The 16,780-nt window shown below is 36.6% G+C and overlaps 1 protein-coding gene and 1 long non-coding RNA gene across 4 annotated transcripts in view; one reads left to right on the forward strand and one right to left on the reverse strand.

Annotated features, from left to right (window-relative positions):
- LOC135693476 (uncharacterized) lies at positions 1–16,134 on the reverse strand. Of its 3 annotated transcripts, XM_065211982.2 has the most exons (5): positions 14,762–16,133; positions 8,996–9,096; positions 2,565–3,911; positions 1,393–1,594; positions 1–134 (listed from the first exon to the last, which is right to left on the reverse strand). In XM_065211982.2, exons 3-5 carry the CDS (start codon positions 3,786–3,788, stop codon positions 1–3), a joined length of 1,560 nt encoding a protein of 519 aa, XP_065068054.2. In that variant the 5' UTR covers positions 3,789–3,911; positions 8,996–9,096; positions 14,762–16,133. The 3 variants fall into 3 exon arrangements, with proteins under 3 accessions (XP_065068054.2, XP_065068052.2, XP_065068051.2); XM_065211980.2 differs by lacking the exon at positions 8,996–9,096 and having other exon boundaries at positions 14,762–16,134; XM_065211979.2 differs by lacking the exons at positions 8,996–9,096; positions 14,762–16,133 and adding an exon at positions 14,710–14,743.
- The window catches only part of LOC148958987 (uncharacterized), a 25,743-nt gene continuing 9,091 nt past the window's right edge, over positions 129–16,780 (forward strand). The window contains exons 1-2 of the long non-coding RNA XR_016144332.1: positions 129–566; positions 16,297–16,414. This is a non-coding gene — a long non-coding RNA (uncharacterized LOC148958987). The remainder of the gene's footprint in view (positions 567–16,296; positions 16,415–16,780) is intronic.

The raw sequence follows: 16,780 nt of genomic DNA on the forward strand, positions 1-16,780 counted from the left end.
TCACGTGACTGGTGCAACGGTATTCCTAAGGACATGCTTAAAATGAACACGCTTTTCGCTTGCCTTTCTCGCTTCTTGTTCCCCTGTGTTGTTTGAAAACCATTTGCGCCGTTTGTTACCATTAACTTCTGGTTCTGTAAACAAATAAGACAACAAATCTTTAATCTTTAAATTTTAATCATCACTACTGACTGCAATTCCTTTTTTGAGTCCGTGGCTTATAAAGTTTTATTAATGCTCCGAATCGTCACGCATTGTCATACATATACAGTAAAGACAGCTGAAAATTTCGAATGTTTCCATATTTTAGGCCATTTTCCATTCTTGTCCATTCCAAGGCATGACTTTCCATGTGATTTGCTGATCCCCAAAGGCCGCCTTGAAAATTCCCAAAGTGACTGCAACATTTATTAACAAAAGCGTTTTCATACAAGAATTTATTCTCTTGATAATAAACTAGAGTAGTAAAACATTCCCAAGAGAATGGATACAAATTTATTGCTGAACAAGGCTGCAGCAGTGAAGGCATGGCGAAGGATAGGGGCGAAGGACATGGAAAATACGACGTAAGTGCAGCCTTTGTTTCTACTTTTACCAAATTTTACGCCATTAACACTACTTTCTACAACCCTGGAAGTACCAAGATATTGAGAACCCTCGAGCCAACATCCGTCTTCATTTCAGTTTTTATCCAGTCATGTTTCAAAAGGGCCTAACTCGTGCGCTGGACGTAGGCTTAGTCATAGGATTGTTCTAGAAGTTCAGGCTGCTCCCATTTGCATTTAATTGTCCTTTAAGGATTCAAAATGCAGCTTTTTATTTATAACAACACGATCTATAGATTTGCTGGGACTGAAGACAGTTTTAGGACGCATTAGTAGGCTTAGCTACAAAAGAAAGTGTAAGGTATTTGGCAGTAAGCTTTTTCAGAAAAAGACTAAAAAAATACAGTTTATGAAAACAAAACGGTTTGCAAGACAGATTTTTTTACGAGAGGTCGTTCTTCAAAAATATGTATGTTTTCTAGACATGGAATTTAAGAAACAATTAAAAGATATTTCAGCTCAAAAATTAGACGAAAGGGGAACAGCCAAGCTGAGGTTTATTTCAAACTTCTTTTGAAATATCACAAAATCCAAACGCGACAGGCGATAATGTGATCGGGGCTGCAAAGCCACAAAACCATTAAAATGAGGCTTGAAATTTAGTTTATGTTTTAAACAAATTTTTCTTTTGTTACCACTGTTCAGCATTTTTTGGAGATCAACAGAAAAACAAATTTGTGAAGATGACATGATATAATCAAGAAAAGCGCGTCTACTATCCGGACTGGCTTATACTCCATTTAAAATTTGCTTGTACGTTTATTGACAAAAATTGCATAAAACATACCAACTTCAGCTTTTCTTCTATGCGGGGATTCGCCGCACATACAAATCCGTTTCAACACAGCCTTGTAAGCCTGTCTGTATTGTTTCAGCATGCAGCCATATACAATGAAATTAATCATTGACGAAATTAAAGTCATTCTAGCAGCTGCAAAATGCAATGATTTCTTGTTTTCCTTGGACTTCAAACTTATTGTAATTGCAATCTGAAATGGTAAAATGTTTTATCAATTAGTTTTCTGTTGTCCAAAGAAAAGTTTTCACTCGAGCACAGGTCTGGGGAAAAACATATTTGATATTTTTCTTTATCGTGAATTACAACGACCCCAACTTCCTACTTATTACACGAGCCTCTACTGCCTACTTATAAAACATTTTTCAAGAAGCCAAGTAGTTTTAGACATGTTTTGCTTAGAATTCATTAGAATTTGAAAATCACACATCTGGTGCAGAATCTTGATCTGAAATCTGATCATATAGAAATATTCCTGGGAAATAATCCCTCTACAAAAATACGAGTAGTTTTTCAAAAGTACGGAAAACTAAGTAAAATAGTGCCAAATTGCTCAATTATTCACTAAAGAAAGACTCAAAGTTCTATAAAATTACGCACAATTGAGAGGAACTGTTTTATTGTTCCCAGTAACTAGTCACCACGGGAAAAGAAATTATTTAGTACGAAATAGTACAATACAATCTGTCCAATTTATTGTGAATGTATATGCTTAACTGTAGCATTAATGCATTACTTTTTTAAGTACACCCTTTCCAAACTTACTGGCTTTTTGGTAACGTGACCGATTTCCCAACCCCATACCCATACGCATTTGTCTTACCTAGCTGTTTCCCCATGGCAACCTTTTAGACCATGCTGAAGTTGTATAATCAACTTAAGATTTTGTGAGTTTGAAAAGAATGGCAACGAGAATGTTTTTACTTAAAGGCAATCCACAGAAACGTAAGAGTCTAGAGCCATTTGCAAATCAATATTAGCCACTTGATAGCTGTGCTCAATGATTGGCCAATTGCTGATCGGGTTGCTTAAGCCACTACGCCTCTGCTCCTCGACACCTATCTTCTGTTTAAGCTCTCGAAATTATGTGGCTCTGGTACCCAGGGCACTATCTGCCGATTGCTTCTAAACCCAGATCCCTAACTCATATTGCAAATACTTACAACGATTGGCATCCAACTGATGTAAAATAGAAGAACGACAATTCCCATTACAATTGCAAGTCTTCTACTGTGCTTCCAGGTCGAACTGTTTCTTTTGAAATCTTTAAGCGATAGCTGGACTAGCGCCTCGTTGTCGGTTTCTGACTCTTGAATCGTCTCGAATCCCGAACCTCGCTTGAGCACATTGTCTTTAGAATGAATGCCTGGAATATGGGTGTTTATTCTAATCTCTGGACACACTGATAAACTTTGGCTTCTTTTGTAAGTCCTCGAAAGTACAATATTTGACAATGAGCCTCGTTTTATAGTTGTTGGTGTGAGGCTAAGGCTCCTATTCTGATGATGCTTATCAGCGTTTCTTTGTTCCAATTTGGAGATTTGGATGAGACTACAGCTTCTAAACTGCCTGTTGAAGCCTCCTGTTTGATCAACAGTTAAATGGGTCAAGGGGTAGCTTTGGCTTAAAGTCGCACGAGAAAGCACTTGAGAGTTTTCGGCATTTGTGTTCTCTCGTTTTGATTTTGATGCGGCTATAGATGCGCGAATCTGTGTTGCTTTTATCAAAGTCTGTCGCGAAAGAAATGAGTTGACGCCAAACATCACCGATACATAGCAAAGCACTACTAGCAATAGCTGAACATATCCAATCCCAGCAATGGATGCGGCAAATGGACTGGTAAAGTCGAACGAGCAAAGCGGTGTATACGTGCGGACATATTCGATGCCTAAAGGTAGCGAAGCGATGACTGCACTGATTATCAACAATACCAATAAGCCGAGAGATACTGCTTTTGTCGTAACTCTTGTTCTGTAATGCAGTGGCACCACGATAGCGGCAAATCGATCAACTGCCATCGATGTTGCAACAAAGCAAGCTGCCAATCGTAGGCAGCAGCTTGACCAGGCATAAAACAGGCAGAGCCCTCCAGTGTTGCCTGTGCCACGAAATCCACCTGAATCTTCATAGTACATCACTAAACTGATATTTACAGGTCCTAGGCCGTTTATAAGGTCTATTAAAGCGAGGTAGCCAATCAGGATATCAGAAACTGACCATTTTTTGAAGGAACCAATTGCAGCGAGAATTAGTCCGTTACCAGGAATGATGAACACTTGCATCAGAACGAGGGTAGCTGCCCTCGTGACGTGGCTATCATCAATAGATTCTCCACCAGTAGAGTTAATTTGACTGAAATTGCGGCTTATATTCCCCAACATGTCCATTAGCTCAATAAAAGCAATCGCTACCCAGTTTTATTTACATTGAACATTAGGAAATGATAAAATGCACAGGTTACAGCTACAACTGTAGCTCAAGAATATTTGAAGTCATCATCTTTTGGGAACCTAGGAAAAATCAAAATATGATTTTGAAGTCTATGCTTTACTGATTAAAAAGGCACTGCAGGTGAGAGTAGATTTTCCGCAATTTATTAATAATCTCTTTAGAGACAAGAATAAGCAGGAACATTATTTGCTGACAGAAAACTGTTTCCAAAAAACTCTGAGGTAATTACGAAATGTTTATGGTCAATCGATGGTGACTAGATTCAAATTCAAGTAAGCTAAAAAGTATATCTAAAAACTAGAAGCGATCTTTTTTTCGTAACCGGTCTTCTCAATCAGATCAAAATGAAATCGGCCATAGACAATAATTGGCCATAGTCTATGAATTGGCCAAAACAAAGCAAATCAGGAAAGGTTTTCTCCTATTGGCTTGTTTCGATCCGCATTGAAGAAGTCGCTTGAGCATCTTTGGTAATCAACAAGTGTTTAAGCGCTGGGCCAAAATAGCTCTTTAAAAACAAGAAAACTTTCGTACTTTCAGCAGTGCAGCCTTGTGTTACAGGAAAAGCGAAATTCATGGATAACTATCAGAGAAACGCTTACTGCAAAAGTGGTTTTCAAATATTTACTACACATTAGATGGACGGCGAAAATCACGGTTAGGGGAAAAATTAAAAAAAATAAATTCTAGCTTAAACTTTGAGGCTTAAATAGTTAGGCTTTGGTTATACAGGTTCTGTTTCTTTTCTTCAGTTAAATAAATCGTTGTATCCAGCATTGTCTATCAGAATTCACTACGTATGTGTTTATTGAACGCAATATATCAAACATCCCGTTGAGGTTAACTTGCCATTAGAAACTTCAAGCGTCGAAGACCTCCACTACAATCACAGAAACATACCAGTTGCCCATAATCTTAATTCTTAGGTTTACTTAAGGCTCAACTTGCATTAACAAGTGCAGGTGTAAAACCATGTCTTGGCCGGTGATTCTTATTGATTGTCAGAAATTTGGTGCTATGCTGATTAATTAAAACAATATCACTGAATCCTAACTAAATTTGAAGAGGCAATTTTTACAGGAATAATGAGCCTTGTTGGGAAAGGAGAAGGAAATCAATCGCTTGCTATTTTTTTCCTAATTACTTTCTTTTTTGCTTCCTGTTATCAACTCTCAGGAAATAAAAAATATTATTTTCGATTAGATTGAAAGTCAGTTACTGTACATGACTACTAATTTTTGATGGCCACCAGTTTAATTAATCTTTTTTCTTTGAATTCTTCCATAGTCAACTTAGAAAAAATTGGAATATTTCTGTTGTCTAATTAATTCAAAGTATTATGATCCTGAACGAATTTGAATTTGCTCTTTCGAATTTGTCGAGTTTATAGATTTGCCCTCAATCAGATTCATTGTCTTTACGAATCTTTGATATATGAAGTGAGTGTTCTTACTGCTAAGTTCCGGGATCATTCGTTAGTGTAGCTACAAAGTATAAGATTATCGTAGGATGCCCTCAAGGCTCTCTTTATGCTCGTGCTGGTTGTTCACGCGCGTTAAAGATTTCTGAAACAAATCAAACTTGCTCATTCAGTGAAGGCTAATGATAGTAATATTGTTGTAACGGAGTATCCGACTTGGCAAGAATAACACAAAAAACCTCGTGAATTCTCCTCAATATTTCCTTCAATTTCTCAAACACCTTTTTTCTACTCAACTTCACTCTAAATCACTTTAACTATCATCTCCTTTTTCTCCGGTATGCCTTAATCTCCCTTTTCTCTTACAGCCTCATTTACAATACTAAATCACAGTACAACATCTTCACATTGTCATGTGAATCCAGAGGACATTGTGAAAAGTTTGGACGGCTGTGTATTTGTCTCCTATCACTAAGACATTGACATAGATGCAGAAGTAAATTACGGTATCAATCCTTTTTTGCAAAAATTCCTAAATTAGAAAGGAGCTGATATATCACATACTATTATAGATATAAAAAATCTGATTTTTTCAATCCAGTTCCTAAACGTTTCAGACCTCATTTTTTAGAAATGTACCCAATCAAAACTCTCGCATGTTGGAATTTAGCCATATCAGCCAGAACCCACCGTGTGTTGTGTAGCAATTGATTTTTTTTGTGCACCGTGACTTGCATTTGACAAAGACAGAAGCTAAAAGTTGCTTCATTAATGGTTTACCACTGCAGATACTACTTACGCCAGACTGTTTTTGATCGGTTGGGGACTGCTACTGTCGATGAATTGATTAATTTTTAGTCTTGTTTGCATGAATGATACCCGTAGCGCTTGAGTCACTGGTCCCTTGCTTGTTATTTGTCCTTTTGACAATATATTGTACTTAACAGTCAAATCATGTCAGTATGATTCTTCTTATTTGATGTTTAAATGTCGGCTTTAAAACTTAAAGAATTCTAAATTTGTTTGTCATAAATTCTCAAAACGGATCTTATTACCACTGTGACGATAACGTATAGAACGAGGTCATTTGCCTTGCGGTTCAAATACAATCAATCCAAAACAAATCGAAATGTAATGCGGGATAAAAGTCTAGGTAATAAGAATGCACTGATGACAGTAGAAGACAACTTATTCGAAGGAACTTTAAACAGCTACGAGCTTATAGCCAAGGAACTTTGCTTTCAAAACAATGGTTTTCTGAGAGCCAGAAAGGGTGCATCTATTGTTAAGAAATAACTGATTTGATCTTAAGAAACGTTTTTAAAAATTTGAGTTTAAAAATTCTATGACTTTTCAAACGCTCCTATTTTCACTATGATAGCGGTATGATTTAATTCAAGTTTCAAGGTAGGCTGAATTTCAAATCGGTAGATTAAACATTGAGCCTAGAAATACTTGAAAATGCAGTATTAAACCATATTAAACTGCAGTTGTAAAACATTGTCACGTCTGCAGATACCAATAGCAAGTTGCATATTTTACAACAAAAGGACCCAAAATGATTCTGTTCATCCAATATACTTTTCTGTCCATCCAATTTCAAATTTCCGCCAGTTGTTCAATAATTATATCGTTCATAATTAGGATATACACATGCGTATGTGGACGCTCCTTAACATTCGCAACCAAAATCCATACATGCAAAGCCCTCTTTCAGACAGTCAATAATAAGAATTTCCTGAATAAATCATATCAGAACAAAACAGTAAAAGCTATATACTTCTTGCCTGGTCATTACTATTTGTCAGTTAGACTGGCAGATTTGAGTCCTAGCTGGGTTGCTTTGAATACCTAGCGTTTCACAGTGCCACCAGAGTGAAATTCCTTGAGGCCGAGAAGTGCTGAGAGAGGAGCATAGTCTTCATTGCTTTTTGCTAAATATTCTTTTAGAATGGTATTAGTAATTATGAGGAGGACGGCGGCTTCCCATAACCCTCTCTCCCTCCTTCCACCCTTCTTCCATCCCCATTCCACCCTCCTTCCAACCTCCTTCCACCCTTCTTCCATCCTCATTCCACCCTCCTTCCAACCTCCTTCCACCCTCCTTCCATCCTCTTTCTACCCTCCTTCCACCCTCCTTCCACCTTCCTTCCACCCTTATTCCACCCTCTTTCCACCCTCCTCCCTCCTCCTACCTCCTTCCTCCCTCCTTCCTCCCTCCTGCCTGTCTCCCTCCTCCCTTCCAATTGATCATGATGGTCTGGCTCATGCATGGTGCAAGTACATGAACATACTCGATGTAGAACTCTTTATATATATACTGTAAGGTCATACTCAGTATAAAGTATTTCAGTCTTCTTTCACAGTCAATCACAAACAGTTTTATGGGACGAATTCTTTTTTTTGGAAATGTTAATGCAGTATTCACAAATGTTACTTATTACAACCTACTTATTAACCCTTTGAATAGCCTTTTTATAGCTTGATTTTTCGTCAAAAAGTATTGTGTCATAACAGTGACTAATTGGGATGTAAGCATTCAGACCTGTAATATCATGAAATTTATGAAGCTTCGAGAGTCTTACTGGCGGCCCACAGTCTGATTGCTCATATCAAATGCATGTCTTCAAAAGAATCTAAAAATCGAACGCAGTTAATGATTTCACTTTTCGTTTTTATAGCGCTTACACAACTAAAAAATTAAAATTTTGTAGACCAGTCATATATTATGGCAAAAGTTACATCTCTCCGATTACTATTATATTTAGCTCTCCTTACCCTCTGGTGATGAGAAAATTTTTGGTAAACGGTGAATCTCTGCTGCGATTACCAAATATAAGCATTTTCCCAAACCGGGGATTGCGGCCAGTTTTGAATCACGTGCACTGCAGCCTTTACCGTTTCTATCCTTACTCTACAGCGAAATAACATGATTCTGTCATAGTTAAGACGTTTTTCAATGAAGTCTGATAGCCGAATACATAAAATCTTAAATTGAAACCTTCAAAGGACGGGGTTCAAATCTTTAATCAGCGCCGTTTTGGTAGAATTTTCTCTATCACTCACTTGAGGATAGTGTCTTCACAATACCTTTGCGCAGTTTTTTATGACTTCTTCGTTTTGACCTTCTTTAAAGCATATGACATGCTGGCCAGATTTTACTGTAACAGGGTTCCTCTTGGGTGAAGTTATTTTAAAATTTGATATTCTTATTTAGCTATTATATGTATATATATATATATATATATATAGTTTCACGCTATTTGGTGTGTAGAACAGGAAGGTTCTAAGTTGCTAATCTGAGTTTCACGCTTAATGCGATCATCAGACAATAGAACTAGTTTTATCTCATATCATAACTCGATGAAAAAACCCTCCTCACTGCCTGGTCCTTCCTCTCGGCATGACCACCCCCTCGTGCTATGTCTGGAATTGCAGAGCGGTGGCGACTCCCCTCACCCTATGTAAAAGTCTAGATGGGTCAGGAATCGAACCCTTAGATCTATAATCTATGAAGTTAACCACTGAGCCATCCTCAACTGAGCTTTTGACTAAAAATGAATCTGTTGGTATTCTCAGATCAAGAGGAAGGAAAACTTAACTTTTTTTAAAATATAGTGTTTGCCAGTTTAAATATTGCCAATTTCCAGTACAAGTACAAGCAAGAGAATGTTTGCGGCTAGGCGTGGCAAAAACGATAGGTTAACAGGAGAAAACACATACCACATGAATGAGTCGTCAATATAAAACCAAGCCGTTCAAAGTAAACCAACTCTTGTGGATTCACGTAGGTCTCTGGTAACACAGGCCAGGAAGTGTCGTACCTCAAAATCAAAAATCACCGACAAGTTCATGTGAAATGTGGGCTGTGGTATCTCTAAATATTTGAAAATCTTTGATTATGGCCACCTGCTTGACAAAGCCGAAATTGAAAAGGTTTTGTAGAAACTAATATTCGTTAACTCCGTATTGACGAATAACAAAAAATAAAATTGGACTTAATGTCACCTGAAGCGTAGAAGTGGATGTTGCATCTACTGACCTCGAGCAACAATTTGTTATGTGGTCTACGAAATGCTACGACAAGCTATGACGTCATTTAATGTTATGCACCTTGACACAGTAATGAGCCTTCTCTTTGGATAATTGAAATCTACGTCACATGCAAACCAAACATAAATAATTGGAGTCAAAAATTGGTAACGAGGTAGCAATATTTTTAGAAAAATCATTGAAAACTGTCCCATACACTGAAATTCTTTTTTTCAAATAATGGAGGATTCTTCAAATGATCATTGTTATCTTGAGAAATGGTTGGTTGCTTCAGGACCCTATTATATTTCAATGTGGAGCAACAATCATTACTTGCCACATTGATATTTATTACAAAGTAGAACGAAGGTTTCAGAAGCAGAATATATTGAGCAGCAAAGTAGTACGTTAGTCATAAAATGATTGTCGGGTTTAGATATCACACACAGAGTTCAGAATAGTTTGGTCTCTTTCTGTGCTAGAAAAAGGCTACATAAAAAATAAGGAAGAAGCCTACATTTTAGTACCTCTACTAATACCTTATCGCAGCCATCTAGCATTTTGATATATGGACTAGCCCAGTTAATACTATGAATTCTGCTGTAAATCTGTAATCAAACTTTAAAGCCCTTTCTCGCCTTATGGCTTTAAACCCGTCAAATATTTTAGCTTTACCTTCACAAAGCATTATGAATTTTGAAATTTTTATTTACTTTTCACTTGGTCGCAAACTGAATCACCGAACTGGCGGGAAAGAGGTTCAACTGAATGTTCTTCTCAAGGAACTCAACCCCTAAGCAATTGTTGCCTTTTATGTTCTATTCGGGGTAAATTAGACGTTTTTATCAAAGACTGGCTCTTTTAGAGAACTGATATCAAAATTTTTCTTGAGATGTGAAAGAAAGTAGCGATAAAGAGCTTGATGTAAATGTATATGGTAATTGGTAAATGTTTGTAAGATGCAAAGACCAAAAAAAGGAGCTTAAGATAATTGGCAGGTACGAAATCTTTTTACTCGTAAATCAAATTGGCTAAGCTTCTTGACTAAGGTATTGTGAACTAAAATAGGGTTTCTTTAAACTGCAAGTAAAAAAAGGAACGAAAATTGATTGCAGATCTGCCCGCCAATTCCATGATCCAATTTGTGCTAGCAATAGGAAAACTGATGGAACCATTAAATCACTGGAAGATTTTTTATTAGAATAATTGGATAAGAATGGTTAGAATTTTCCTTGGCAGATGAAAACCGATGAAAGGCACAATCAACTTTAAAAGGGGTAGGCTTAAAAACGGGTATATGCATGCTTCTCATATTATTCTTTTGAAACTGATATTTTAATTCGATTGCTGTAGGCATCTGCTTAAAATGAGCTACCCTCTAGCAGATGAAACACATTAAACGCGTTTTGTGAAACGACTTCATTAAAACAATTGAGAGATTTTTTGTAAAAACTGCAGTCAGAATTTCATACAAATGTTTTTGTTGTCCAACAAAAATGAAACTCTTGTGAAGGCTTATCTACATATCTAACAAACACTTAGAACAATTTTAATTCTTTACAGTTCATTATATCTGGGTTCAAACAGAACTTGCGAGAAGCTTCCATCTGCAATAGCAATTTTTTCCAGGCTTAATGAAGAATCAACACTTGCACATATTGATTCAAACGCTAAAATCTGCAAAAAATCTAGCTACTAGTGAGCAAAATCGATCCACGATGTTTTCTCTTCGACTTGTCTATTTGCACGGTCGATGGTAGATTACACTTCATGCTGCGAAACCTGAGTTTGCAAAGCTGCTCAGTTTGAGAACCCATTATGTGTATAATGCAGGCAAACCAAAACCAATAACAGACCTATTTCATTGTTAAAGTAAACACTTTAAAACATTGTTGGCATTCATCATTTTTTATAGCATTTCCTAGACGGAAAGCAGTTTTACAAACCCATTAACACAATGATTTCAAGAAGGCCTATTTTCCAACGGAGTGGTACAGTAATGACGTCATTGGAATCTATTTTAAGAATATCTACCACATGAGCCTCTAGATATGCAAAGTCAGTCCAATATGTTTTGGGTAAAAGTTTCCGTTAAGAACCAAAGGTTTATCATCTACATATCCCAACTGTCGTGCTGAACAGATAGTGTTGAGATCTTGAAGTTGCATCCTCTTCCAGACTCCAGAAAACATAATGTTTAGTTAACTATAATGTTAGAGGATTGTAACTTAGAGGGCAGCTTATCTCGGCATAACTGAAACCTAACTTGTATGTTTACAAAACAATTTGGTTGCTAAGAATTGTTTTAGTAGAGCGCACACGATGAAAAAATGCTCTTTACAAAATCCAGTGGCGGCCATTTTGATGACGTCATAGAAAGTTCAAACATCTATAATTTCGAAACAATAAGTCAAACAATATAAGTGTTTTATCATTTTTGACTCAGTTTTGCATGATCTTTCGAATGGTATACTCAGATTTAAGAAATGTTGTCATTAATATTTTACTGACCGGGGAATAATTATGCCATCGATCACGTGACAACAACAAATTTTCGAAAATGTGCCCAAGGCTTAAATTGACGACCAACCATCATAGAATCATACCCACTTCAAAAATTTCGGTTACCCAGTTTGCTAGATTGTTACAGTAAATTCCCTGTCTATGAAGCTGCATCCTCATCCAGAGTCCAGAAAACATAACGGTTCCACGGCCATGCAGTTTTGAGAAAGACCACAGCATAACTTGCCGAGAGAAAAGTTTATAAAGTTGGAGGATTATACCGTTGTGCTTTAACTTTTCTTGTTTCCTGACAAACGGTAATTCACGAACCGTAGATTATCAAGAACATCAAAAATAAATTTTTTTTTGGAGGAAATCCAAGGCAAAATTATTAAGATTTTATCACTATATCTCATAGTTTATCTATTTTAATGTTGATAAAATAGGAAAAGCCTTGCAAAGTTTTAGAATAACCATTTTAGCGCAACGAGTATAACTAAAATGGCTTTACATCAAGTTGGAAATCAAGTGAGAGAGTCAGGAGTATTAAATGATGCACAGTTAAAAAAACATGAATATCAAGAAAAATAAGAATATTAAAATAGAAATACATCAAAATAAAAAGGATTAAGCAATTTTATAAAATCGAGGTGTTATTTTGTAAAATGTGATTGTAAGAACTTTTGTGAAACAATTAATTTTAATGAAAACGACGCAAGACTTGAAACTTTCAAACTGGGCTGGTCAAGACGATTTTTAAAATTAATTTCAAAGTAGACTATAGTGTTCTTTTAGTGAGTGGAAAGGGTGGACAAGATGTTTTGCCTTTATCTAAATCTCCCTTTACCAAGATACTCGTTTTCAGCTTTATAATCAGCGCTTCGACTCTTTCTTGGCTGGACAAAATCACCGATGAAATCACACTTCGAAGCTTCTTGAAAATACTTTCGAAGAACAAATCTGACGATTTGTCCATTTTTAGTTTATCATGTTCTTAGAAATATATTCCCTAACAATTTCCTCTCTCTCAACAGCTGATGTTCCCTTATAAACACATTTCAGAGCTTGTCCGATAACAAATAGGCCTCTTAGGCCAGGTTTAGGCTATAATGAACACGAAACTCCGTCACCAAGTTATTCTGAATCTTGTCCGGTTTCTCCAGCCAAACCCTAAAGGCCCCTAAACCAGGCATGCATTTCCAAGACCGTATAATGGTTGTTAGTTAGCGGTCACTTTTGAAAAGCTGTTAGTTACTCGCACAGTACATTGTGTAACCACTATGGTGTAACGCACAGCTTGCTTCGGTTTCTTCGAAAAAAAACTTTATGATCTACATACTTTCTCTGTGTACTCTAAATATCTAAATGGTAAGGAAACTTTGGCTAAGGGCATATTTCTTAGCAATGTTCAACACCATAACTAACGGAATGATAAACTGTATTTCTCTCTATCTTTTCCTCGAAAACTTTACTTTTCTCTGCATAAAAGTTAGGGGCCATCGTAGATAAAAAATAAAATGGGACGAAAAATAGAAGAAAAATATAAGATGGAGGACAAAATATTTGTGCATTTGGAATATTATTCTGTAAAATCTTATCTTAAAATATGTTGGAATAAAGAGCTTTTAGCAAAAAAGACTCTGGATATAAAAAACTTTCAAACTTAGCTGGTCAAAACGAATTTTGATAGAATTTATAACTACATTTCAATTCTCTCTTTCTTAGCAGGAATGGATTATTAATACAATCAAACTTTGAAACTTTCTTTATAATATTTTTAAAAAACAAATCTGCCGATTAGTTATTTCTCAGATCCTAAAAAAATTTCTTTCCAGTAGTTTCTTCTCCTTCAACAGCTGATTTATCTCTTTTTGTAATGTTTTGACAAATTTTCCGTTAACACCTTTTCACCACTTTTAGAGGCACTACTGTTAGTTTCCAGATAATGTGGCTATGCCCCCCCCACTTTTTTGCAAAGCAAGTAGTTGTAAAGCTGCAGTAAAAGGGAAAAAAGCCTTGGTCCCCTACTTTTGCTAGCCTTGGCCCCTCACTTTCAAACTCGTAGCGTAGGCCCTGCGAATATGCAAAAAAACAAATGAAATTTAAAAATGGGGCTTTGGAGACGAACAAAAATCTGCTGAAACAGTTCTTTTCTATCTTGTTCTTTTGTAGCAGAAGATTTATTAGTTCCATTACCGATTTGTGGCGAGAATCGACCTTTGCTCAAAATTTAATAAACCGGACCAAGATAGATTCAGATTATCGAAATCGTATACCGACTTTTCCCCAATAAATAGTTTTTTTGACTAACTCTAGAAAAAAAGGGTAGAGGGGATCTCATCCACACACCCCCTAATGTGCGCCCCTGTCAGGGACAATCAAATATAGTTGAAGAAGGGGGAGGGGTGGTGGACTACCAAAGCATATATCATTTGACGGCTTTAATCTATACTTCAATTTCTTTCGTTTCATGAAATCAAAAACAGTCCTGTCTTCTGCTCTTGAAATTGACTCTCTAATCTAGCCATAAAAATATCAAGCAATGTTACAATCTCGTACATCCAGTTTCTAAATCGCTTGCTCTTTAGCATTGGATTATTTGGTGGATGGTGGAAAGGAATTATTCTGCCTAAAGCTATCTACGAACATCGCCGTAGCTTAGTATGAAAATCTTGCCGAATATTGATGCTTCATTGATTTGAAACTGCCCGAATGGAGTCTGAAATGCGATAAATTTTGCCTGATTAGCGGAGCTGAATCATACCCAGCTCCATGTCTCCCATGACCTGTCTGCGAATAACCTGTGGAGATGCCTATAAGTAAATACCATTTTGCTTGAAGCTGTTCAAAACAAGACCTGACAACAACTTTGATAATCAGTGGTCAAAAGCATATATGGTTACCTCTAGACAAATCCTCATTTCAGTGAATGGTTACCTCTAGACAAATCCTTACTATGGCATCCAAAACCTCACAGTTTCACGTTGTTGGTACACAACCGCTGCAGGAACATAATACTGCGAGAAAACGTCGAATGAATTCTGAAGATGCAATCGCAAAAACAATGCCCGTTTAGTGATTTGAAATACCATCCTTCTCAAACACCACCACTCTGCAAAGTTAGGACATCCTTTTTACTATCGTTGACGTTGTTAGCCTAATAATTATTGGTCGCAGGTTTTGGCAAAGAATTTATTTGCACATGTTATTGTCTAGGAAAAGCGGCCGACGCATATTACTCAATCTATTCTTTGATGCTTTGATGAACAGGGTTGCCACCCTACCGACTCTATGGTTGCCACTAAGAATGGGATGATTTGAGACTAAAACCCCCGTCAGATTGTACAAGGACTGAGTAAAGCAACTGATTTCTTAACATTTCGGTATACAGAAATGGTGAACAATCCAACCAGTTAGAAGAGAAAAAATATTGATTCGAAAGTCACGTGCAGCAGAGGTATTAGAGACTTTCTATTGAGCTATGAAAACGTCATGTCGATCCAAGAATTGAAATGAAAAGCAGACGAAAGTACGGCAAGCAATCTGAACCTTTTAATTTCGGAGGAAATATTTGTATAATTTGTATTAATTATTAACAGGTAATAACATATTCAGCATTGAAAGTAAATTTTTGATGAGTGAATTCCTGCTAAACAAGATAATTAGAACACACATTCCTAAGAGCACACCAATTTCATAAAGTCTTCCCCACAAAGTATGAAACTCAATCATAGCGAGGTAAATGTACAAAAAACACCTTCTATGCACTTGTGTTAAGAATACAACAAAATTGCAGAATGTTGGCCTACAAATAGATATTTTTTATCCCAGGCCCCTGATTGTTCTGGTTTGCCATAACATGGTTTTGGCTGTTTCGATTGCTATTTATTTTGGCCAATTAATTTTGATAGAAATATTGGAAAATATGGAGTATTTTGCACTTCTCTTGGCTTTCCCTCATTTATACTCATTCCGACGAATCTTTTCAACAATTAATATCAAAACTTCTCAAGATTCTGACAGTTTGTCCTCAAGTACACAACAGCATTACTGTCCCAAGAAGCAAGAACACCAGGGCTATAGAAAGCTCCAAATTGAGCAATTTCATAAAGTGCTTTCTCTACATTTATAGTAAAAATGGTTTAGTCATAGATCGGTCATCAAGAAAGATGATAAAACCTGCATCTGAGTTTTTTTAATTGCTGCAACATCTTTTCAGTACATCCCTTCTCCACCACACTGGGGCTGAAGGGCCATGCCCCCCCACTTTATGCGAAGCAAGTAGTTTTTAGGCTGCAGTAAAAGGGGGTAAGTATTGACCCCTACTTTTGCTAGCCTTGGCCCCCCACTTTAAAATTCATGGCGTAGGGCCCGTACTCCGTCTACTTATGATTGCAGAAATAGATAGGCTTGGCATTGGCATCTTTTGTATAATAAATACAAACAAAATCTTCTCTGTCAACTCTAACAGTAAATTTGGTTTATTCTAGAGGCAGTAAGATTTCGTGGCAAGCAGTTAGTTGCGATATACACCTGGCTCATACTAAAGAGAAGATAAATTACTTCAAGACAGCAAAATGTTGGTTCGAGAGGAAGCAAGATTGTTCGGTAATTCATTTACTTACTGAACTTACTTTGAGATATACACTTATTTTATTATAAGAACTGCCTATAAGATACCAAGATTAGCAACAAATAAAGAAATTATAATACTGATCACCTTGAACCTTTATAAACTACATGAAATCCTTGTTTAAAGATGGGTGGAATTGATTCTTTTTGATGATTAGCCATCTATTTCCCGTTTAACGCGGGGTTTTACGGGCCTAAATTAATAGAGAGAAGAGCTCCTTGTAACTTACCGAGTGTTCTATTCCATGTTTTCTTGTGATATTTTGTGGTGTTTTAAAGAAGCTCTTTAGCAATTGGTATCTAAAAACGTTTTCTACTTGAATCAACATAAACTAAGAAACT

This window comes from Rhopilema esculentum, chromosome 11 (assembly GCF_057945365.1).
Source record: "Rhopilema esculentum isolate cy_ngs chromosome 11, ASM5794536v1, whole genome shotgun sequence".
NCBI lineage: Eukaryota > Metazoa > Cnidaria > Scyphozoa > Rhizostomeae > Rhizostomatidae > Rhopilema > Rhopilema esculentum.

What these genes read in the sequence shown, in the direction of transcription:
- LOC135693476 (XM_065211980.2), bottom strand. Translation starts at nt 3,788, where the DNA reads ATGGACATGTTGGGGAATATAAGCCGCAATTTCAGTCAAATTAACTCT. An exon ending in TCAGTTGGATGCCAATCGTT is followed by an intron (nt 1,595 to 2,564) that starts GTAAGTATTTGC and finishes TTACCATTTCAG; the next exon opens with ATTGCAATTACAATAAGTTT. An exon ending in TAGAAGAAAAGCTGAAGTTG is followed by an intron (nt 135 to 1,392) that starts GTATGTTTTATG and finishes ATTTGTTTACAG; the next exon opens with AACCAGAAGTTAATGGTAAC.